The sequence below is a fragment of the Fusarium solani genome (assembly GCF_023522795.1).
Source record: "Fusarium solani strain SB1 chromosome Unknown bctg00000007, whole genome shotgun sequence".
NCBI lineage: Eukaryota > Fungi > Ascomycota > Sordariomycetes > Hypocreales > Nectriaceae > Fusarium > Fusarium solani.
In genome coordinates, this window is record NW_027072150.1 from 1,354,068 (window position 1) to 1,377,126 (window position 23,059).

The 23,059-nt window shown below is 51.0% G+C and overlaps 9 protein-coding genes across 9 annotated transcripts; 3 read left to right on the plus strand and 6 right to left on the minus strand.

Moving 5' to 3' along the window:
• Nucleotides 1-1,037: 1,037 nt before the first annotated feature.
• Nucleotides 1,038-5,960, plus strand: MRS44_011296 (uncharacterized protein; the record flags this gene model as incomplete). Its single annotated transcript, XM_065619685.1, has 4 exons — nt 1,038-1,235; nt 1,323-3,111; nt 3,161-3,406; nt 3,469-5,960. 4 exons carry the CDS (start codon nt 1,038-1,040, stop codon nt 5,958-5,960), a joined length of 4,725 nt encoding a protein of 1,574 aa, XP_065475757.1.
• Nucleotides 5,961-9,183: 3,223 nt separating this feature from the next.
• Nucleotides 9,184-10,104, minus strand: MRS44_011297 (uncharacterized protein; the record flags this gene model as incomplete). Its single annotated transcript, XM_046279984.1, has 1 exon — nt 9,184-10,104. One exon carries the CDS (start codon nt 10,102-10,104, stop codon nt 9,184-9,186), a length of 921 nt encoding a protein of 306 aa, XP_046135002.1.
• A 968-nt stretch (nt 10,105-11,072) lies between these two features.
• On the plus strand, nt 11,073-11,819 carry MRS44_011298 (uncharacterized protein; the record flags this gene model as incomplete). Its single annotated transcript, XM_065619686.1, has 1 exon — nt 11,073-11,819. The coding sequence occupies one exon, from the start codon at nt 11,073-11,075 to the stop codon at nt 11,817-11,819; it is 747 nt and encodes a 248-aa protein (XP_065475758.1).
• Nucleotides 11,820-12,256: 437 nt separating this feature from the next.
• On the minus strand, nt 12,257-12,724 carry MRS44_011299 (uncharacterized protein; the record flags this gene model as incomplete). The annotated part of the gene is made up of 2 exons (XM_046275746.2): nt 12,257-12,563; nt 12,615-12,724. 2 exons carry the CDS (start codon nt 12,722-12,724, stop codon nt 12,257-12,259), a joined length of 417 nt encoding a protein of 138 aa, XP_046135000.2.
• A 1,394-nt stretch (nt 12,725-14,118) lies between these two features.
• On the minus strand, nt 14,119-14,599 carry MRS44_011300 (uncharacterized protein; the record flags this gene model as incomplete). Its single annotated transcript, XM_046268996.2, has 2 exons — nt 14,119-14,327; nt 14,383-14,599. The coding sequence occupies 2 exons, from the start codon at nt 14,597-14,599 to the stop codon at nt 14,119-14,121; spliced, it is 426 nt and encodes a 141-aa protein (XP_046134999.1).
• Nucleotides 14,600-15,473: 874 nt separating this feature from the next.
• Nucleotides 15,474-15,820, minus strand: MRS44_011301 (uncharacterized protein; the record flags this gene model as incomplete). Its single annotated transcript, XM_046275745.2, has 3 exons — nt 15,474-15,593; nt 15,648-15,743; nt 15,797-15,820. 3 exons carry the CDS (start codon nt 15,818-15,820, stop codon nt 15,474-15,476), a joined length of 240 nt encoding a protein of 79 aa, XP_046134998.1.
• A 1,098-nt stretch (nt 15,821-16,918) lies between these two features.
• MRS44_011302 (uncharacterized protein) lies at nt 16,919-19,943 on the plus strand (the record flags this gene model as incomplete). Its single annotated transcript, XM_046275744.2, has 4 exons — nt 16,919-17,373; nt 17,430-17,929; nt 17,990-19,875; nt 19,938-19,943. The coding sequence occupies 4 exons, from the start codon at nt 16,919-16,921 to the stop codon at nt 19,941-19,943; spliced, it is 2,847 nt and encodes a 948-aa protein (XP_046134997.2).
• A 390-nt stretch (nt 19,944-20,333) lies between these two features.
• Nucleotides 20,334-20,999, minus strand: MRS44_011303 (uncharacterized protein; the record flags this gene model as incomplete). The annotated part of the gene is made up of 1 exon (XM_046283374.2): nt 20,334-20,999. The coding sequence occupies one exon, from the start codon at nt 20,997-20,999 to the stop codon at nt 20,334-20,336; it is 666 nt and encodes a 221-aa protein (XP_046134996.2).
• Nucleotides 21,000-21,492: 493 nt separating this feature from the next.
• Nucleotides 21,493-23,005, minus strand: MRS44_011304 (uncharacterized protein; the record flags this gene model as incomplete). The annotated part of the gene is made up of 3 exons (XM_046268995.2): nt 21,493-21,623; nt 21,675-22,363; nt 22,416-23,005. 3 exons carry the CDS (start codon nt 23,003-23,005, stop codon nt 21,493-21,495), a joined length of 1,410 nt encoding a protein of 469 aa, XP_046134995.1.
• Between the last annotated feature and the right edge of the window lie 54 nt (nt 23,006-23,059).

Consider the following 23,059-nt stretch of genomic DNA (forward strand, 5'->3'; position numbering starts at 1 on the left):
CTGTTCCCTGCTCAGAGTTTGCTGAGGTCCACAAGCATGCGGTCAGCACTGCCCTACAAACATTGTTTAACCTCTTCTGGGCATGCTTTGCGACATTCAACTTGAAACATCTTCTTTTGAGATGATCCATCTTTGATGAGAGGGGAGAATCTGCCTGTTCCTGTGAAACGCAGCAAATCAGCTTGTCCAACCCTCGCGAACTGCCTGCCTGCACAGCCTGTTTAACGTTTGCCGACATGCCATACTTTCAACTGGAAACATGATCTTCTCTGGATGATCGGCGCGTTTAATGAAGTCTGGAGGGTGCGCCCGCCGTCAATGGCACGTTGTCAAATGATCAGCCCCCGGACCGTCAAAGAGACTAGACCGAAACTTGAGTAAATCTGGCGACAACTAGAAATAATCCTTGAACTTCTAAATTCCTTCCATCGGCATTAACAGACACCGTTGACGGGCATCCGCTCGCTTACAGCCGACGGCAGTCCGCAGAACAAGGTATGGCTCGGGCCGACCACTCACAAACAACCCAATGCTGCAACTGAATTGCTAGCGCCAACAACATAGCATGTTGGCAAAAGATTAAGGGTAAAAAAAGGCTGTGCAGGGAGGATTCAACTGCAGCTCCAGCTCGTAAGCGGCCCAGGCCAAGCCCTGTTCCCTCCGAGTTTAGAGCCAGTGCTTAACCTTGAGTTTGCGCACAACCAACACGCCAATCAGCTGCTGGTAATCTGTAGCAGCGTTCGTCCTGTAATGTAGCGGGTGCAGGATGCTCTGTGTAACTAATCCTCAGCTACTGCGCAGGCCACTTTCTCCCATGCCTAGTGATAGGATGCCGGTTGGTAGGCCGTTAATCCCTCATCATGCCGGCGACAGGGTTGAAGCTGGAGAACGAAGGATGGGGGCGGAGCCACTCGCGATATGTTGCCTCGAGTCGAGAACAGGAGGCTATATAGTAGGTATGGTCTCGCAGCCTTTGAGCAAATCATCACCGCAATTCCCTCCCCCGTGAGACGTCATTCTTTTCTTCGCCTACCATCATGGTGGCACTTCGTTTTCTGCCGCTGGCCCTGGCCCTCGGCCTTGCAAACGCAGCTGTTTGCCGGCCTAATAAGCCTTCCACTACGCTCCCCGAAGCCCAGACCACTGGCCCGTATGGCCCACCTGATGGCTGCAAGTACGGTTATGTGAACCAGTATGGTGTTTGCATCACAACCGCTACATCTGAAGATTCGACTGTGAGTTGCCCTTTTGTCATGTTCTCCTAGTTGATATCACCAAATCCATTGCGCCAATCGAGTCATAGGCTGACCTACCCATCCTAGACTGCTACCTCGAACCAGTCTACTGATGTGCCTGGACAAGGTACCAGTGCTGGCACTCCTGGAGACCACACAACTGACGAGGCTGGCAACACTATCCCAGTGACGACTGACGGGGCCGGCAACACGATCCCCGTCCACACAGATGCTACTGGACGTCCCGTCACTACGGATGAAGCCGGAAACACTGTTCCCGTCAACACCGATGCCACCGGAGTTCCTGTCACCACAGACGAGGCTGGCAACACTGTACCCGTCACCGATGCTACCGGTCGACCCGTTACTACAGATGAGGCTGGTAACACGATTCCTGTTACCACTGACGACGCCGGCAACACGGCTCCTGCTGTGACCACCGATGAAGCTGGCAACACTATCCCCGTCACCGATGCCACTGGACGTCCTGTTACCACCGATGAGGCTGGAAACACCATCCCGGTCACCACTGATGAAGCTGGCAACACTGTTCCCGCTGTCACGACCGACGAAGCTGGCAATACCATTCCTGTCACCGACGCTACTGGTGTCCCTGTCACTACTGATGAAGCGGGCAACACTATTCCTATCACTGATGAGCCCGGAACTCCCATTTCGACTGATACTGCCGGCAACCCTATCCCTGTCACTACCGATGAGGCGGGCAATACCATCCCAGTCACGACTGATGAAGCCGGTAACACTGTCCCTGCCAACACCGAGAGTGGCAACACTGCTGTCACGACGGATGAGGCTGGAAATACCGTTCCAGTGACTACTGACGAGGCCGGAAACACCATCCCGATCCCGACCGATGCCAACACCCGCCCAGTGACCACTGATGAAGCTGGAAACACGGTACCAGTTACAACAGCCGAAGCGGGCAACACTGTCCCTGTCACAACTGATGAGGCCGGAAATACGGTCCCAGTGACGACCGATGAGGCAGGCAATACGATCCCGGTCCCGACCAACAGCAACACCCTTCCCGTCACCACGGATGAGGCTGGTAACACTGTTCCTGCCACTACAGATGAAGCCGGGAATACGGTGCCTGTTACTACTGACGAGGCCGGAAACACAATCCCAGTTACCACTGATGAAGCTGGCAATACTATTCCAGTTACGACAGATGGGGCTGGAAACACCATCCCCGTTACTACAGACGAGGCGGGCAATACTGTCCCGGTCACCACCGATGAAGCCGGCAATACAATCCCTGTTACCACTGATGAGGCTGGCAACACGGTGCCCGTCACTACTGATGAAGCGGGAAATACGGTTACCGCCACCACAGATGAGGCCGGGAACACTATTCCTGTCACTACAGACGAAGCTGGAAACACAGTTCCTGTTACAACCAATGAAGCTGGAAACACTGTTCCTGCTACTACGGACGAGGCTGGAAACACGGTGCCTGTTACTACTGATGAGAACGGCAACACTATTCCCCTCACTACCAGTGGCTCCGCTGCTACAGAGACTACGGCGTCTGGGGAATCATCCGAGTCCAGCGGTGTTTCCGAGCCTACTAGTGAGCCCACAACCAACACCCAAGGAGAGGTTACCACCGAGCCTACTGGAGTGCCCACTACCGCCAGCCCAGGAGACCAGACCACAGAGGCTCCTGGGGCTCCTTCTACCAACCCCAATGAAGGTCCTACCACCCAGCCGCCAGAGGGTACATCGACGGATATCCCGACGTTTACCACGCTGCCTCCTGGAGCCACCCTCTCCCCTGTCGATACCACATACACCACCCCTATTATGATCACAACTACTTCTCCTGGAAGTGACCACGAGACTGTTGTTCCAAGTAGGTGTCACTGACTATATATCGATTCATGACTAACTGAGATAAACAGTCATCATCCCCACTGGAGGTCCTCCTGAGGTCTGCTGGGGTTGCCCTCCCAACGTCAAGATCGATACCCCTGAATTCTGTGTCGAGATCTTTGGAGCCAAGATTGGAGACTGCTCTGATGATAACAACGACGACGATGATGATGACGATGATGATGACGACGATGATCCCAGCTCAACTGATGAGGTTTCATCTTGCACCACCTCGGTCGTCGCTACATATGAGAGTGTCTTTTGCTCTGTCACAGGTCAGTAGAGGAGACGGCAATCACAGCCTTATATTCAACAAACGAAAACTGACTCTCAACAGGAACCGGCACCGACCCTGCCACCGGATGCTCCACCACTGCTTGGACAACCATCACAGGCTGCAGCGTCACCAACTCAGCAACCACAACCACCACGACGGCTACTGAGGATGAGGACACGCAACCGACCTGTGGACCCGAGATATGCGGCGCAGCAGCATGTGCCTCGTTCCCTCAGAAGAGGTCCTTGGATGAGGAGTTTGTCTCTAACCTGACCAAGCGTGGAGACCCAAGCAAGGGAGAATGGATCGAACCCAGCGACTTTCAGGGTACCTTACCGGACAGGCAGAAGCAGCTTGTTATCACCATGGTCCGTGATGCGTACCAGAACCGCTTTAACCCTGGCACATTCACGCCTCAACTGGTCTGGTTCCCCCTCGATCCACCTGACGCCACCACGTCCAACTACATCCTGTTCGGGAACAAAACAGCCAGTCTTGCTGTCCAAGGTCTGTGGGGATGTACAGCCATCGTCGTGGTATCAGAACGTGGTGCGTGGGCTAGTCATATCTGGGAGAACACATTCGACAACCACCAGGCCTATCTCGACGGCGCGTTGCCCAGCCTCCATTTTGGCCACGGGAGAGGTGACCTGTACCACCCGTTTGCTCTCGCTGAAATGATAGCAAGTCCCCACAACGGTGATGAGGGTGTCGTGTTTGGAGATAATGACGAAGCTGCGGTGGAGGTGGGCACTCGTGTCTATATCATGGCCCCTTACTCCCGGCCATGGCCTCGATTCGATGTCACTTTCCACCCCTACTTTACGGATCTACAGTTGGAAAACAACAGGTTCAATCCTAGACCAGATAGGGGCCTCTATTATGGTACTCTCATCGATCTACTCAAGAATGATATCAGAACGATCTTGGGCCAGAATGTTCCCATCGAGACGATCCCCTACGCGCCGATGGTACTTAATAATGCGCTCGAGGAGCGACGTCAAAGGGGACTATTGCCCTTGGAGGAGCAGATCGACATGCTTGGTGACGTTGGCCAGACAACCGCTCGCGGAAAGGCCCTGATCCAATACCACCCAGCAAAGACATGTAGAGGATGGGCCGAGTGGCGAGCTTGGTTTGAAGGTGGTCCTATTGATGGGCGAAAGGACAAATGGGGCCCCGCCACTTCGCAGCTTCTGGTCCGAGAGGGGAACCAGAAGAGAGAGGAGTGTCCTCTGGACAACCCTGACCGTGAGGACACGACTTCATCCGAGACATCAGCTTCAGAGACCTCTACCGAGACGTCGTCGGCCTCCGAGACAGCCTCTGGAGACCTTACCTTGCCTCCCCTCCCTACCCTCACTGGCATCTTCAACTGCATATCTAGCACCGAGATCCCCCAGTGTCTGGGCGGCTTGTGTGTGACGTCGACTTCCTGCATCAGCTTCGGACGGGCCACGGCCACGGCCACTACGACGACCGAGGAATTGCCCGCGGCTACCACAGAAGGAGCTTCCTGTATGGAGGACAGCGATTGCGATATCAAGTGTGAGAATGGCAACGACCCTGTCTGCGTCAAGTTGAACCCCTTAACTGTCGCTGGAGTTTGCTCGTGCCTCGAAGTCACCAAGCCGACCAACACAGATCCTGCCGAGACGTGTGCCACCGTTGTGCCCACCCTCAAGGCCGGAGAAGGAGATGATGAAGATTGCCGCTGCTCCTACGAGGCCGATGGTGACGATTCCGATGAAGTCTCATTCCCCACCAAGGTTCAAGCCGATGCTATCGAGCACTTCTGTAACGGAGACCGCATTGAAGGAGCTGAGAGAGCCGAGTTTCCAATTGAGGATGAAGGTATCACAATCTACATGGAGGTTACACGCGCAAATGTCGATCAAGAGGGCTGCGACAATGGCCCTAATCCATTCTACCTGGACGACTACTGCCGTGACGCTCTGAAGGTCCTTACAAATTGCGACGTGCTCAGTAACAAGGACAGAAGCAGAGGTGGTCACTACATTGACAACGGCGAGTACGGCTGCGTTGACTGGAAGCTCTGGGCTGAAAAGGGAACCGCTGGTAACCCCGATGACGACGACGATGGTGGCTCTTCGCAGCCCACTTGCCCCAACGACCCTCCCAAGCTTGAGGACGGGGAGGGAGATGACAAGGATTGCCGCTGTTACTACGATCCCGAAGATGCCGAAACGGACATTGTCAAGTTCCCCAGAAGCGAACAGGACAAGGTCATCGAGGGCATGTGTCAGTACTCGCCCGTCGACCCCAACAACTCCGAGGCACGCTTCTACAGTCTCCTCGACTACGACGTCGAGGTGACATACAGGGTCAGTCGCGTCAACATCAACCAAGACGGCTGTAAGGACGAGACAACCATGGACTCTTCCCAGTGGCAAGAGTACTGCACAAAGGCCCTCGGCACCCTCGCCAGCTGCGACGTGGTTGGCAGCGGTGAGACTCTGGGTGGCAAGTACATTGACAATAGCGAGTACGGCTGCATTGAGTGGGAGTTTTATGCGTACAAGTCTAGTTGAAAGGGCGGGATGTGAATTTTTACGTGTACATATTACTTACACAACGGTTGACGCCGTTCTTTTTGGCGCTCACTGGTTTGAGCTGCACGCCCACTAGAGGCAGCGTTGGCTCATTAAATAGCATACTATTAGATGTTTAGACAAATGTTTATGTGTGACGATCAAAATGGCTGCGCTTGGAGATTTCTACCCAAGCACCGCGCCTGTGTCTGCTTAGGTGGTGAAGAATAAAGGATTGCTGTTTTAGGATTGAGTTTTGATCCCGAGCCGTACTAACATGTTCTTCATTATTGTGACCGATGCTCTGTTTAGAGTCGATATACTGCTCAGTACAGAACAAAGAATTTGTGTGAGGACAAGAACCAAAATACTTGCTTGGTTCTCCTGTACCTAGTGCATAAGAATGAAGAATCAACCACATCTTCCCACTTTGGTGGTTCTCCCTGTTGAAAGTAAACTCTTCTCATCAACTCCACGAACCTGACCTAAGCAAATAAACTGCTTACTCGACAGTTCTTTCGGACAGGACACAAAAATGGAGGAATTGCTGTATGAGAACTCTGTGTACGCGATTCGGCTCGTGCCCGGCAAGGGCTATGGTATTGTCGCAGCCAGCAAGATCCCCAAAGGCACCCGCATTCTCTCTGAGGCGCCACTTGTCCGGCTGCCCCGAGACGCTGTCTCTGTCGATCAACCTCAGGCCACCAAATATCAACTTCGGGTGTCGATTGCTGCCAAGCTTGCCGCCTTTCCCCCGAACTATAAAAAGGCTTATCTCGAGTTGTGGGACTCGTATCCAGAAGAAAGCGACGAGTTTGGTATCGCTTTGACGAATGCTCTTCCTTTGGGCCCGAGTTCATCTACAAGCGGCGTCTTCATGCAGGCATCCCGGTTCAATCATAGCTGTCACCCAAACGCGCAGGAGACCTGGAACGAATCGATCGAAAAACTAACTTTCCACGCGTGTTGGGACATTGAAGAAGGAGAAGAGATCACCATAAGCTATTTGAAGAAACGGGCATGCTACAAGACCAGGCAGGCCTCCCTTCAGGCCAACTGTCGCTTTCGATGTCTATGCTCTCTCTGCTCCCTGCCCGTCACCAAGCGGAAGTTGAGTGACACTAGACTGGAGGAGATTCAGAGGCTCAAGAATGAAGTCACCAGTACGATGGCTCATGTTTTAAACCCCCTTGACAACCTCCACAAGGTGCATAAAATGTTGAGTCTCATGATCAACGAGGGCATTCGCGATGTAAGCATCCCCAAGGCCTACTACGACGCCTTTCTGACTGCCATATCTCATGGAGATCAAGCCAGGGCCAAGGTCTTTGCTGACAGGGCGCTGCATAGCCGAAGAACTGTGGAAGGAAATGACAGTGCGATGGTTAAGAGGCTGGAGCAGTTGTCCTACCACCCTTATATACACCTGGATCATAAACATACAGAAAAGTGGAAGTCTAATATCGAAGACGCCCCAAGAGGATTTCCGACCCCCGACTTTGAGCTTTGGCTGTGGCGAAGGGACAAACCTCGTGAGTTGCAGTTCGCTGACCTGCGGTGCACATCAACCTTTCCCTGCCTCAACGATCTTCCTGGAGAACACGAAGCTAGCACCGAGTTCTTTGAGGCTACAGATGCGTTCAACTGTTAGCCAAAGAAGTATTGGGCTCTCTTGGCCGACATTCTCGACGTGGACGAGGGTGACGGCGACCTGAAAGTTACTGTCGAGGACAAGAACTGGAAAAAGGTGCCAGTCTTGCTCCGCACCTCGGAATTTGACGACACGTTCGACCGCTCGATGGTAAAGCAAGGGCATACTATCTTGATTCTCTTCCCCGTCAAGGACGAAAGCATGGACGGGCTACCTGGGATTGTCGTTGACAAGCTCGATGTTTTCAAGGTACTCCTGCATTACAACCCCTGATGAAACTTTCTCATGGTTATGCTAACGTTGATTTGAAACAGATACTACCTATCGAACTTGAGGAGTTACTCTATTTGAGTGACAGAGTGCGGTTCTACACATCCCATGTTGAGGGGAAGAGACGCTGCCATGGCTGCAGCAAGGAATCAGACGCACTACGGGTATGCAAGGGATGTCGCTGCTTCCGGTACTGCGGTGAGGTATGAGACACCATATCTAAAAAAAATTGATCTTGAGATTTGCTAACTGTTCGATAGTCCTGCCAAAGAAGAGAGCATGAGCCAGATTGCAAGCTTCTCCGCCAGGCCAACTTTCGTGGGCTGTTTCGCCTAGAGCATAGCCTTGAGAACTACTCAAGATTGGCCCCTGGAGAGCCCAATAGGGAATGCGTGGTGTCATGAGGCTATCCTGGGGGAAGGCGGTGGTCAGGATGAGGAGGAGACGGACAAAGGTAGCCGACGAACGAAGAAGACGGCGACAAAGTTGAAACTCACCTTCTTTATTAAGATGCATAGTGCACTTGAACAGTTTTGTATTGAATTATGTTTCTTGTAATTTTTGTAGTAGCCTACCCGTGCTGCATATTTCTCTTCCTTCGCGACATAGTTGTTTGAACGAGCTGAACCATGATATCTCCTGTTCCTGATATGGTGTTGTAACGCTTACAGTCACTGGAAAAGGTCTTTTTCTCGCCCTCACTGAGAGGAAAGCCCTCTTCTCACATACCGACTCTTTCAGACTTACTGCTATTTCCAGTCGGCTTGAGGATCAGCCCCATTCGTTTCTGCTCCTATCAGCCTGAGTACTGATGTCTATCACGAAGAGTTGACATTATTTACTAGTGTGTAGGCGATATTCCGTGGCCTCTTGGATTAAGTGGTCGACATCTATGACTTTGATGTCGTTCGGCCATGTGAGGTGAGGAATCACAACCCGAGGAGGGGAATAGCTCTCGAAAGGGGAGTTGTCGACTACTGCACCACCCACAAAGCCAGCATGAAGAGGACAAAGAGAGCCAATCTAGGCAGCAATAGGTATAGAAAAAAGTCTTTTAGGTTTTTTTTCGTTCATTAAATAGTCACCTGGAAGGCAATACTTGATCGGGGACTGTGCTCAAAGTCTTGGGCCCTCGCATGGTTTCTGGGAAAGCTCATGTCAAAAAGGGTGGGTGAAAACAGTGGTGGATAAACAATTGTTAAATAATGATTAGATAAACACATTGGAGCCAATACCGTGACACGTACCCAAGTAGGACTTAAGATCAAGACCAGGGTTGCTCGTGCCCTTCCAGAGAGCACCCTAGGCGGGAATACACTTGAGGAGCTGAGCCTTGTCCCTCTGCAAAGCCTCCTCCAAAGTAGTGAATGTAATACCGAACTTGGCCTCCAATTCCTTCGCTTCGGCTGCAGCAGGGCTAAAATCCCTGATGTTGGCCCAAAGATTGAACTTCTGAGCCGGGACTGCAGCCTTTGCCGCCTCAACCTCTCCCGGAGTGCGCCTCCTTGAGGTAACCTCCCTTCCGGTGATCTTGATGAGGATCTTGCGCGTCTCTTCTAGGGTCAAGTTGCTCTTGCCGAGTTGGATCGCTTGGCCGTTGAACTTTTCGGGGTTCTGGAAGGCAGCCGTGGCGTATTTGCCAATGTCGTTGGCATCGGTGTAGATCATGGTAGCATTGTCGTTGTAGGCGTGATCAAGTTCTCCCTTGGCTGGTAGCGCGGGAAAGTTGCCATAGACGTTGGGTAGAAGGAAGTCGAAGTGGATGAAACCCGGGCGAATAATGGTGTAGTATTTGAAGCCGGCGTTGCGGACAACCTCTTCGACTTCGTGCTTGGACTGATAGTAAGAGCGGGTGCCAATTTCTTCGGATTCCTTGTCATCCCAGATCTCCTTATCACCGGTCAAGAAAGAGGTCGATGCGACGACAGTCTCTACGCCTGCCTTTTTGCATGCTTCGGCAATGGTCTTGGCTTGCTGAGTCTCCAGACCAGGAATAGGGAAAGTGTTGAGGAAAGCTCCCTTGCAACCCTGTGCAGCCTGAAAGACGGCTTCAAAGTCGGTGCTTTCGCCCTTGAAGATCTTGACTCCAGGGCGCTGAAGAACCGCAGGAAGCTTGTCGGGGTTTCGCACGACGGCGTGGATCTTGGCACCGGTCGCGAGAAGGTGCTCGGTGATGTATTGGCTCTGCTTGCCGGTGGCTTGAGTGATCAGATAGGTGGCCATGATGAGGTTTGGGTTGAGTTTGGAGGACTGAGTTGGTGGTCTATGCTGATGTTCTTGTCTGTTGTTTGATGCTGGATGTTGTTATTAAATCTTGAACAACAATTCAAGGCACTCTCTATATATGCATCATGATATTGCCAAGCCCACGGCGCTCCACGGCGATGTTCACTATGCTGACGGACTTAAGGCTACATCTCGGCCGTCGCAACGCTGCGCGGGATAAGCCACGCAGCTCGGCCAGTGGGAGTGGCTGACAAGTGCGTCAGCTTGCGCATAATGGGCCAATCGCGTTCAAGTCCGAGGATTGCTTTGTCAAGGCTCTAGGTTATTCATCCGTCTCTCGTCGCCTAATGCCGATCGTAGATTACAAACGATGTTCGCGCGCGGGTCGGACATTATGAAAGTGCGAGGACAAGCCTGGGCGGCTGACGGCAGTCTGAGGCCGCGTTGCAAACGAATCCTCCAACGAACAAGATGTGTACAGAGATTGAACCTTTATTAAAATGACATCACTAAAAGACATTTTTTTATTGATTTCAGGCTGCAACGCGGACTGCAGAGTCGGGGCGGAAGCTCCTCTTCTTGGAGATGCCGTCACTGAGGTGACTCGGAAGTGATGGTGAATGTAAAATTCCATGGCGATCTTTGATATGATCGGTCTGAACAACAGTCATTTAATGTAAACAAAGAATAGAGCGGTTAATTACTAGCTCAGCCTTGCTGTTCACTTAACTGAACAGAGCCAACCCCCAACTAAGTTCAACCAATCCATCACCTTGTCTTCGTGAACACTACCAGAAGCCCAATTAGCTTCTTCTCAAGAATGAGTATAAAGACCCAGCACCGTGTGGATTGTGACAAACTCGACTCTTCACACGAAAAGCACTCTGCCTCCTCGATCCACGCTGGGCTGCACTCTTTACCCAATCACTTTGTCAAACAACAACACTACGGACCCAACAGGCAAAATGCTACCCACTCTCATCTCTGCGAGATTCTGGCATCAGCTGCGAGACATCATCTGGAAGGATCCCTCCGCACTGTATCGTCTCGACGTTAGATGCGTAGCGTGCAAACAACACATGACCGTCGGTACAGACGATCGACCCATGCAAGAGTCTCATGGCATACATATTCTACCTTGCGGACACATGGTAGGCTACCGTTGCCTCAAAGATCGCTTTCGCCATGGCCAATACAGCTGCCCATCATGCCAAGACCCTCTCAAGCATCCCCGATGCGGTCATCCCTGCTATGGTATGCCCATGCCCTTCAACCCTGACGAGTTCAACCAGATCCCACCTACAATTCCCGATCGTGGCGGCATCCTAGCTGTAGAGTGCACTAACTGCGCGGTCAAGGCCTTTACTGATGGCCTCACTGACATATACAACTGCTTAGACGTAGGCCCGAGGCCACTGCCCAACCACCAGTTCTATGTCTTTTCAGCCACCCTCAACGGTGATAGTTACTTATCCCTTCCCAAGGGAACTGTGTACGTTAGACCGCTTGTTATTCCGGTAAACATGAGAGAAATCGTCAAGGCGGCTAATGAGCAATTTCTTGACCGGTGGAAGGGTGTGTGGCGCACTTGGAAAGTCGGTAAGTTCGAGGTTCGGTTCGGCCTCTATGAGAATACCGAATACGATTCCACCAAGTCAAAGATCAGGAGGTCGGTTAAGAAGTTACAGAGGATTCTTAGCCGCAAGTTTTGAATGAGCAGGTGCAGAATTGGATAGACGGATAGGTGTTGACCAGACGGGCTAGGATGGCGCCCGTTGTCAATAATGTCTCTTCGTTCAACTTCTGGGAGGGGTTCAGTTGATAGTGTAGAAAGCAGATGTCCCACGAGGAGCCCGGGAATGCTTCTTTGTTATTTTGGTATCCCACTCATTTAGGCCTTTTCTCTCCTTTTTTAAATACAATATTTTCTTCTACTTGTGGTGCAACTTCGTGGCCATTTGTCATTCTAACCGCCGTCCTGCCATGGTGACAAGAGTCAGTAGCCTGTTGTTGAATTGTAGGCGTCGAGTCTCTGAATGTGTCTTTGTGTCTAGTTTTGTTCATTGCTCATGATAACTCTAATAAAACTGCCTTTCATTGATCTCCAGATCCACCCGGTATCGTACATGCTGTCTATCGCTCCCTCCCATTAGTTCAGATCAAAGTTCTTGGGGCCCTTGTAGGTTTGAACCATAGCATTGGGCTCCTTGGATGTGACGATCTGCTTGTTGGGAATGAAGTGTTGGCCGGTCTGGTTGCTGGAAGGAGTGACGGGCTGTGATACTGTGAGGGTGAGACCCCTTCTGCTGCGGACAACGTTGAACGTCCGCGAGGATTCCTTGCACTCGCCGTCCTTGACGTTGGGGAGATTGCCGCCGTTGGTGGCACCAAGCATAATGCTGCACTGCACGGGTGTCTTTTCCATGGTGCCGGGCTGAATCACTCCAAAGGAGTAGCTAACAGTCACGTTAGCGTGAGTGTTGCGTCCTGGAGTCGAGCTAACTTACCTGCACTGAGTGCTGTGTGGGATGCAGCCGGCATAGAAGTCGGAGACGGTGAAGACGGGGCTTGCTGAAACAGTAGCGGCGGAGAGAACGGCGGCAGTGAAGAACTTCATTTTGTTGATGGATTGGGAGTAAGGAATATGTTTTGGCGGTTTGTTCAATGATGTATGGTTGAGGCTTGATGGGTTAAAGATTTGGAGCAGACGGAACTCGGACTTTATACTAATTGCAAAAGAGAGCTCGTATTTCTGTCTTCATGCCTCATCTCGCCTGTATATGTCGCCTCGTTTGTCGATCACCACCAAAGTGGACCCAATATGGGGAAGATGCAACGTCACCATCCCCAGTTTCTCCTCGTATTCTAGATGCCGCGATGGGTCTGGTCTGAAACCTCGAGCTTCCGCCGGCAATGACATCACGCCCTTGCATTGAGGCGATCAATTGGCACGCGCATGACGTCCATCAATGCCGTTTCAGCTGGTAGTGCTACTTTGCAAGTGGTTCGTTTAGCGCTGGGACGCCGATATTCCGATAATATCGTGCGAGAGGCCAATTTACGTGGTTTATTCTCTGTCTGGGAGTTATTATCGAGCTGTGATCTACATGTAACGTTGTCCACATGCCACAGACGAAGCTGCGGAACCATTCCATCTCGTGTTGCCTCTTGACGACACTGACAGCTAGATACGACTCCCTTTCATCGCGGCTCTTGCTGCATGGCGATCATGGGGCGGAGCCATATAGAGTTCCGCAGCGCGGCTGTCCATGAACGCTGCGTCATCTTGCAACAGCCATACTGCGCTGGAGAAATAGGGCCTGGACTGGGCATTCGCAAAACAAGATAGTAGCCCGTGAGTCTTATCTAGAGAGGATGTGAACAATCGGCCTAGAATCTAGTCGTCTGCGATAGGCCCCAGCTATCATAGAGATTGAAGACATGTAGTAAGCGTTTCAGAGTTGAGATGAAGGCTCGCCAGGTACAGATTTGCGAAACCATATCTTTTGGACTGCTTTGCGCTCCAGAGCCACCCTCACCCTCCGTACTATTGGAGTGCTTCGGGCGTTTCCCTTATAACCCCACCGTATTGTGACAAATTCCATTGACCATGAACGTCAGGATATTGTGGTAGTGGTGAGACGTGGGGATGGCGTGCTTGGTCGTGGGGGTCTGTCGACAAAACTCGTGACAGTGAAAGTCTGAAAATATTCTTGTATCAGACAACAGCTTCTTAAATATCCACAGGCAAATAAGTCTCTGATGAAAATACGGGCGTTGAAAGGGAAATGGAGCATGTTTCGATGCGAGACGACTTGGAGTTCACCTAGAAGACTGGCGTCCAGCCAAGGCGATTACCAGCTTTCAATAATCAAAACAAACAATGCGGCCATAGAAGCCCAAAAGACATGACAGAATTAGTTCAAAAGTCTATCAAACCTCTATATGCGAGCTGTCCACTTCCGCAAGATTATTCCAACCGCTCCACCCCCTATAATCATATTACGTGCTTCAAGCGTTGTTGATGCACCAGTAGATGCTGTACACATTCCATCCGTCCACAGTGTACAGGAGATAGGCGGGCGATCCGGGGTTGGTAGTCTTGTAGCAGTTGAAGTTGTGGAAGCCGTTGGTTCCTGTTCCGGTCCAAGCGTTGCCTCTCTTGCCAGCGGCGTCGGCAAAGATGTTGGACGTGAAGGTCACGCCAGTGCCGAAGGTTCCTTTTCGGAGTTAGTTACTTTTTTCGCTTGTAGGGAATATGATGAAGTGCCTTACCCTTCACGGGCTGTCCCTCCCAGTGGATGTTGCCACCGTGGGTGACGTCGGTGTAGTCATCAGGCCGAGCCTTGTTGGCGGCGGTGTGGCCTTCACCGTAGTAGGCCATGCCGCTGGAGTACTCGTTGCCTCGCTGGGAGTTCACCAGGTAGACATACTCAAGAGCGGTGGCGGACTGGGCACCGAAGAGGAGAGCGGCGATAGAAGTGAACTTCATTTTGGCTGAGGTAGGATGGTTGGAGTGGATGAGAGAGGTGTTTGAGTGTTGGCCGAGTGCTTGGAGTTGCAAGTCTTGATGAGGTTCACGACATCTAGTATTTATATAATTCAGCCCTCTCTATTGCAATCAAGTGCCGAGGACCACTTACACGAAGAGTCGGGGCTGACTCTTGGCTCCCGTCTCGGCACGCTTGTCTGACATAAGCCACCTCTCACGTCAGATTCTAGAAGTTGTATGCAGGAGAAAATGCGTTGAAATGCAGGCATCTGAGCTATTATTCGTCAATTTTAGATCTCAAATTTCCACAATGAAAGGTCCCTGAAGCAGGTGGCCTCGAAATCGACCTCCCTGCTTACGATATGTTCGGCCCGTCCGTCAGCTGTCCACACAGAGCTCTTTAACCGGCGGCCGACTCCTCCACTCAGACCCATCTGGGGGAGAGCTGAATGCCGGGCAATCTATCAGCTGCCTTTTCCGGCCCGTGAGAGGTTGGGGTGGATGTGTTAGCTTGTTTCCTCTATTTGTAGATGAGTCTTTGTCAACCAGTCATGCAACCTGGTGCAACTTGGATAGCCCCCTGAAGAAATGAATGCGTGATTGGGGCACAGATACATCACGCTCCCGACTATTGAAAATGATTCTCTTTGCTCGACTCTGGCTACACCGCTTCTTCGAGCAGCATTCGCAATGGCACCCTTTCCTTTCTTACATGCATCTAAGAACGCGCGCTTTATTGTAAAAATGACAGGCTAGACTCAAAGAAATATCTTCAAGTAGATACAACATGGCCACCCACGCAAAGAAACCATCATTTGCTGGGGTTTTGCCGTCGCCGGCTCAGCTAGTAGTCTACCATACTCCCTGGTCAAATCTAGGGAAAGTCGTTGGGCCAGCACTTCTCTTTAGGCCACAGCTTCTGGTCATGAGTCTCGGCGTGCACCTCGAGCTGGAGCTTGTTCGTGTTGACAATCTCTTTTCGGCAGTTTTGGCACTATAGGCCCAATACGTTAATGCTATGACATGATAGAGCAGAGAATCAACTGACGATTGATGTGGGCTTGGGGGGCTTGACAGGAAGTCCGTTTCGCTTGACGGGAGCTCGAGTTCCGGCAGCGTCGGCCTTCTTGTGCTCCTTGTTTCTCTGCAGCTAGAGTAAGCGGGCTATCACCAGCAAGCAAAGATTACTAAACGTACTCGGTCCTTCTTAGAGATAGGCATGGTGAGAATCTGCAGTGGATAGGTGGAGAAATGAAGGTTGAAAGGTCTTGGTAGAAATAATGTCACGACGCTATTTGAAAGAAGGGAAGAAAAAATTCTCCTTGTGGGGGGAAAACGTTTTCTTTTTTAGTGGGCTTGAGCGAATGCTCTTAAGCCATCTAAGCTTGTAAGACTCTCAGCGCTGATGTCTGTATCGGATTTAACGCCAGTCTTATCGGTCTAGACTCTAAGCGCCTGATTAAAGCTCAGACCTGGTTTGAAGCGTGAGACGGGAGGTAAAACAGGTGACAATTAGTATCACCGTCAGTAACAATATTTGCCAAGCTCGAGAACTCCTTGCGACTCGCGGTCAGCAGTAGTTTAACAAGTATTCAATAGTAAGGAGGCTGAGCGAGTCTCGTTGGCCAGGGGTGGGTGTCTAAAGGTGCGATGAGCTTGTGGTTTGAGTATGCATACTCTAGTCTAGATTCCCCCTATCCGCCTACCATTCTACTGGTTAAGATACTTGTCCAACTGTAGCATTCTTGTTTTAGCAGTTGTGTTGAGCAAACGTCGAGGGATGTGGCGCTAGACGTCAGCCAGTCAATTCTTTTTGAGATGACCGTAACTCTTCGCAGGCTCGCCGCCTCTCAGTGGCTGGATAGCTTTGAATTTTAATTACTTTCTCGGGCCATTTCGGCTGCAATACTATTGTATTTAGTTCACTTGTCGGGAGGGTTGATCCCAATGAGGACGGCATTTGGGACGGAAGGGTACAAGCGACGCGCTCATTAAGTAGCACAGCTTCTTCATCAGTTTGGCTGATTGAGATAAGAAAAAAAATATCCAGCGCTCGCTCAGGAGCTGGGTGACCAATATGGAACGGTGCAAACGCTAAAAAAGCCAGGGTTGGTAGCAACCATTCAACCCTCCGTTAGTTGTTGCATTGGATAACCCTAGCACTGGGGGCTTAGACAAGGCGAAGGATCAACTTGAAACGCTTGGCGGGATCAGGTGACATCTTCCCCGGACTATCCCTCTCAAATGTCGCGTCCTTCCCATGAATGGCAAGCTTTCAATCACTTCAATCGTCTTCGTCCCGGGCATTACGGAGACACAATGTCTATCCCCATGAACACCTTGCGCGTCGCGACAGAGGCTGTTCAAGCAACTGCCCTGGCGTCTCGTATCATTTCCGTCCTTGCTTTCACTGCTGACCTCTTCCATGGCCCTCGAGATACATATCAAATCGGCGGCTTGGTGGGTCACAAAACCGTCGGGGATGTCATGGGCGAGCTATCAGAGGCTCACAACAAGTTGAATGGCCCTAGCCCCTCAAATTCGGACAATGAAGATCTGCGCAGACTTGTCAGGGAAATCACAGAACTTTCAAGTCTGCTCTCAGAGGTCATCACTGAGTTCGGAGACGCAGAGCCAAAGGGTCGAGAAGCAACATGGCCAGGGTTCCTGGAGGCTGGAAAAAGGATTCGTCGCGACGAAGAAGCGCTGCAATTGAAGGATGCTCTCCAAGACTACCAAGATCGCATCATCGCGATGTTGACTTCTTTTGTGAGGTATCTAGCCATCGAAAGTGCTTAAGTATCAAAGAACGCCACTGACTTATTAACAGGCCAAAAATCGACAGATTGTTTGACTTGATGTCTGACACAAACGTCAAAACTGGATCTAGTGACATTCAAGATGTCGTCAAATCCTTGAACGAAGGCGTCTCTGCTTGCACCAGAGTGCACGGGGACGCGCGGATCCAACAACTTGTACGAGTGCAACAAGAGGAACTTTGGCGGATCCGGAAATTTCGCGTCTTGAACATTCTCGCATACGACAAGATGCGACATCGTCGAAATGAGGTTCAGGAGCAGTTTGCAAAGATCCAGCAGGGGTTGACACCCTATGGAGGGATATTTCCCTGGGCTTTTGGCGTCGATGAAGATGAGGTTGGTGACGAGGAACAGATGTTGAAGTACAGAACTAGAGATGATTTTGCGGACTGGCTTGCATCAGAGGGAGGGACGTTTTACGTTCGAGGGAAGCCGGGGTCAGGGAAGTCTATCCTGATGGAGTACTTGTTCAGTCATCCCACGACGATGAGGGAGCTCGAAAAGAGATCCAGTAAGTCCTCGATGCTTCTTAAATCGTAATAAGATCTGATGGCTAACCGCATCTCACTAGACTCGAAGAAAGTCATCTGTCTTGCACACTTCTTCTCCACCTTGGTCGGAGGCGACCAGCAGACTCTCACCGGGCTTCGAAGAACACTGCTCCACGACTTGCTCGACCAGCACGCTGAATTCATTTCCGACTTGGGGCTATCCGAAGCTGAGTTGGATGACAAGTCCATTGCCCACTGGGGAGGTGGAAACGCCAGAAACGCACTGAGCTCAGCACTCGACAGTATCCTCGAAAAGGCCGTCAAGTCTGGAACCTGTGTTTGTCTTTTCATCGACGGTCTTGACGAGAACAAGAATCTCAATAAGCCAGGACAGGACGATTTGATCATTCAACTTAAATCATGGCAAGACTTGGGCGTCAAGCTGTGCGTGGCTAGCAGAGAAGACCCAGCTTTCGAACATCTCCCAGCCCAGAAGACCATGACCCTACATCAACTCACATCTTCTGATACAAAGCGGTCGGTCACACAATGGCTTAATCAGTTGGACAATGTCAACCAAGAAACGGCTGAACTTCTTGAGAAGGAGATGCCTGTCAAGTCAGGGGGCGACTTCCTCTGGCTTGCGTTCGCCATGAAAGATGTTCGTGGATGGCTATCTGCCCAAACAGAAGTCGAGTTCGCTCAACTCCGGTTGGGTGATATCCCACCTACATCAGATGACGTTCTTACGAAGGCACTTGACAACATCAGAGATGGTAAACACGGACAGCTAAAAGCATCATCAACTCTTTTGATGCTGCATCTTCTGGAGAAGTACAACCTTGACCTTGACTTGATAGGGTACTCCTTCCTCGACGCCTACTTCAGGGACCCTCAATTCGCAGACAGACTTTATAAGTCACGTCTGGAGCATTTTGACGAGGCTGCTCAGAGTGCCCGTGCCGCCTCAGCTCGTCGTCGACTCGCGAATCTTTGTGGAGGGTTTGTTGAAGCAAGTCGTGATTCTCGGCAGCTTAAGTACACACATCGCCTGACAAGAGATTTCTTGCAGCGGGTCGATGTTCATCAACACCTCGGGGATTTTTCCAAGGGTTGCAACATTGGTGATATGGCATCCAACCTCATCCTTGCTAGCAAGATTCTCACTCTCATTGACGGTCTTACAATGCCTGATGCGGAGGTACAGCAGTTGCTGCAAATCCGTATTGACGGAAGATTGTATAAGGAGCCTTATGTCTTCTTGAACATCTTTGAGAGCCTCCCGCTTCCGATAGATCTTCTGAAATCCTCTCGAAGTGAGATCACCGAAGAAAACACTGCTGAGAGCCAGTCAAAGGATGATTCGAAAACAGCTAGTCTGGGACTCAAGTTGATGGAAAAGCTGTACTGCTCGCCCTTTTTCATCTTGACCCTCAGGGGCATGTACGAGTACCCTTCCTGGAAGCTGCAAAACGACCCGACATTTCTCAACACCGAAGAGGAGATCTTTTATATGACTGATCTTGCGATCGCTCTGGGCTTCTACCGAAAGCTAGAAGAGCCAGACTTGCAGTTTATCCGACTCTTCGTACAACGCAGACGCCAATTCTTTGAAGCTGGGATTCGGTGCTGCGCAGCACACTACAAACAGAAGCAAAGTATCATTCAACTCTACCTTAGTAAGGTTCTGGTTCGGCAAAACCTCAATCCAAGATCTATACCTCCTCCTCTTTCGAAAGCAAGCCAAACTACCAACATCGGGCTGATGATCGAGCTGCTCTTGCGTTCCGGTTTGGTCAACAAGCCGTGGTTCAAGATCACGACAATCACCACGCAAGGACGGAAAGAAGAGATGACATTCAGAGCTTGGATCATCAAACTCAATCCGCCAAACAAGGATAGAATCTTGCAAGCGATGCCATGGAACCCGGTAGCCATGGTTGTGGGTGTGGCGATGGGCATTTTGGTAGGTATATTGATACATCTTATTGGTGAGTCTGCTAACCATGTTTCTCTTCTCGTTCTTAGAGCTAAAGTGCCGAAATAGCGACGTATACGGGACAAAATTGGATGTACGCTCTTATGATGCTTCCTGGAATTTGGAGATTTTGTCGGGGACGCGAGATGATTCCGAAGGCTCGGTGGAGGAGGTCACATTGAGATACTTTCATTGCTTCACTTCTTTGATGCTGCGTAGTATGGACTCGTTTGAGGAACAGAATCAACTACAGGCCCGGATTACTTTTACTCGGATGACCATGAAGCGTCACTAAAAAGCCTTCAAGTTGAACGAATCCAGAGGAGGGAAACGTGGTATTAACTAATTACTCAAGCGACATGAGGTGGTAAATACAGGCATGATATCCAAACCAGATGTCCTCCTATGCCATCAGTTATCGCCTTCTTGCTCTTTTCGTCCTTACGTCAGAGCAACGCTCCAGTCGCGATAACAGCAGCAGCAAGAGCAACAAGTGTGCAAGGAATGCGTGTGGCTCCGACCGAAGTCTCTTCTGGAGTTGCTGTACTTCTAGAAGCTTTGGTATCACTTGCAGAGCTTTTCGTAAGAGTTTGTTCGCTTGTCATGGCCCCAGGCGCGTCGTCATCAGTGCCGGCTGTTTCAGGACTCTTATACAATGACGACTCTGCAGCGACAAGTAGATGCAGGCCCTGGGTGATAGTAACAGGGTACGGAGCAAATGTAAACTCCTCGTTGTCTCTCCCAGGTTCGTGGATCAAAGTCTCTGTGACCGAGTCCCCAATAGCGCCTTCATCGATAACAGTGCAGGCCTGAGCAACAGTCCCGCTCATTTCACAGTGCTCAGAGTACGTATAGTTCTTTCCCTCGTTCTCATAGACGGCGAACTCGTCAAAAACGCCCGTGATGGCAGGCTCAGAAGGCGAGGATGAACGGGCCCAGGGCCCCAGGGTCATGGTGACTGTAGACCCGTCGCATTCTTTTAGGTCGGCGATCTCAGTGCGACACCCATGGATGAGGTATGTAGTTGCGGTGGGTTGGGCCGCAAGGACTGCGACAGCAAGCCTGCCGTCTCGAGGGGGTAGAATGAGGGAGGTAGCGAAACTTGAGATCATGTTCGAGGAAGGGGTTCAGTGAGCAGCTGAAGAGGAGAAATAATTTTTTCATGAGAAAAGAAGCTGAGGCAAAATATGGGGGCCGTGACCGAGTAAAATAACCTGCATTGTAGTGGTCAGAGCAAAGGCCACTGGGCCCGGTGCTGTTGGTTGACAACCAACACGGCATGATGAAACCATAACGAACAAGGCAATGGGTTTCATCTTTAGAGATATAGATGGGGATTTAATTACGTTGCTCATTACAGTAGAAGCCGAGCAGGGAACATTGTTGGAAAGTTCTCACCGCAATTTGGGATGATTCGATGAAGCATTCAAAGTCTAACCAACCGTTAATCTGTCATATTTTGATACAACTTATACTTCATACACATCAAATTTCATACCCCTTCACGCCTCTTTGACTCCCAGTAATGCCTTCGTCGGGTTTTTTCATCAAGTCTTCGTCAACATGGCAGGAGGTAAGTAAACTGCCCACCTGAGCTCCTCGCAACTATCCGTTACCACCAGCAACGTCCGGCTTGGAGGGTCGGCTCTCAGCACCAAGAACTCGAGCGACTTCCTCGGCAACGTTGTACTCAATCACCGTCCGAGTCGGCTTTGTTGCAAGACTGGGAAAGAAGCCTGAAATCATATGAGTACCATGCCAGAAATACATCCCATGGTACAACTCACCGATAACCTTCATGAACGTGTACATTGCATACTCTTGGATCGCGCCCATGGTGCGCTTCGAGTTCTGCATCTTCTGTGCAGCCTTGAGAATACCCCTAACACGAGGCTGACGGAGGTCCATGTACTGTTTGGCTGCTTTGTTGATAGCTTTCTGGAGGGATGCATAGTTCGAGGAGTCGTCCTGCTCCCTTGTGTCGCTGAGATGATGGGCTAAGAAAAGGGTAAACGCCTCGCAATCTTCAAGCGCTTGGGATGCACCCTGGCCTGAAGTGGGTGGGAGCGCATGTGCAGCATCCCCCACGAGAACAACTCCATCGCGCTCCCAGGTCGGAAGCTCCGGTGATGTCCAGGTTGGATACATGTTCTGAATGTGAGCGGACTTGAGGACGCTTTGGACCACTGGATCCTTCCACTGATCATGCCGTTCGCGCAACTGGCGCATAACGTCATCCATGTCCAGTGACTTGGGATCAGGGCATTCCTTAATCTCGTAGGTTGACCACCAGGCGAGGGAATCACCCGGCTCGCATATATGAGAAGGGGAGTCACGTTCCGCGTCAGATGGAGAACTGTCAGAGAAGAAGTAGCCAAAGAAGCCACTACCGCCGAACACAAAGTTAATGGACCCCTTGTCGACGCTTCCCCTGACATCGCCGGCTGGCACAAAACCTCCAATGCCAACAAGCCCCCTAGAATAGAGTCAGCAAATTTTATGGGCCATTGGCCGGGGACTTCACATACTCATAGTTTGGGGGGTACGGATTCCCTTTAGCATCTGGAAAGAGAGCCTCTTTGGCAATGGACCGGACGCCGTCGGCTCCAATAACGAGGTCGGCTTCAACAGGGTCGCTGCCATCGACAAAGCGAACAGTGTTCTTCCCCTGGGGATTGGCAGTCACATTCAACACCCGTTTGTTGACGATGTGATCATCTGGAATGCGATCGCGAAGACATCTCCAGAGTGAATGGCGACTGCATGCAACGGAGTACACATCCGACACGAGGCCAGGCTCCATTCGCATAAGGATGTTGCCATTTTTGTCTTTCAAATTGGAGTGAGATGTAACGTAGCCGTTGCGCGTGATGTCTCGGAGGAGGTCGTCGCCTAGACGTCGCAGGACGCCGAGTCCGTTTGGCGCTATGGCAAGCCCACCCCCGACAATGAGGGTCGACGAGTGCGTCGGGCCCTGTTCGCGGTTCTCTGCAGTGGTATCTCTGGCAGTATCGTATGCTTCGTAAATGGTGATGTGTGGATCTCCTTTCAGGTGTTTCCTAAGTTGAAGATACACAGCGCATCCGCTAATGCCAGCCCCGATAATGACGATTTTCATGGTGACTGTACGAGAGCTATCAAAGGTCAAAGTCTGGGCCAAAACTTCAGAAAA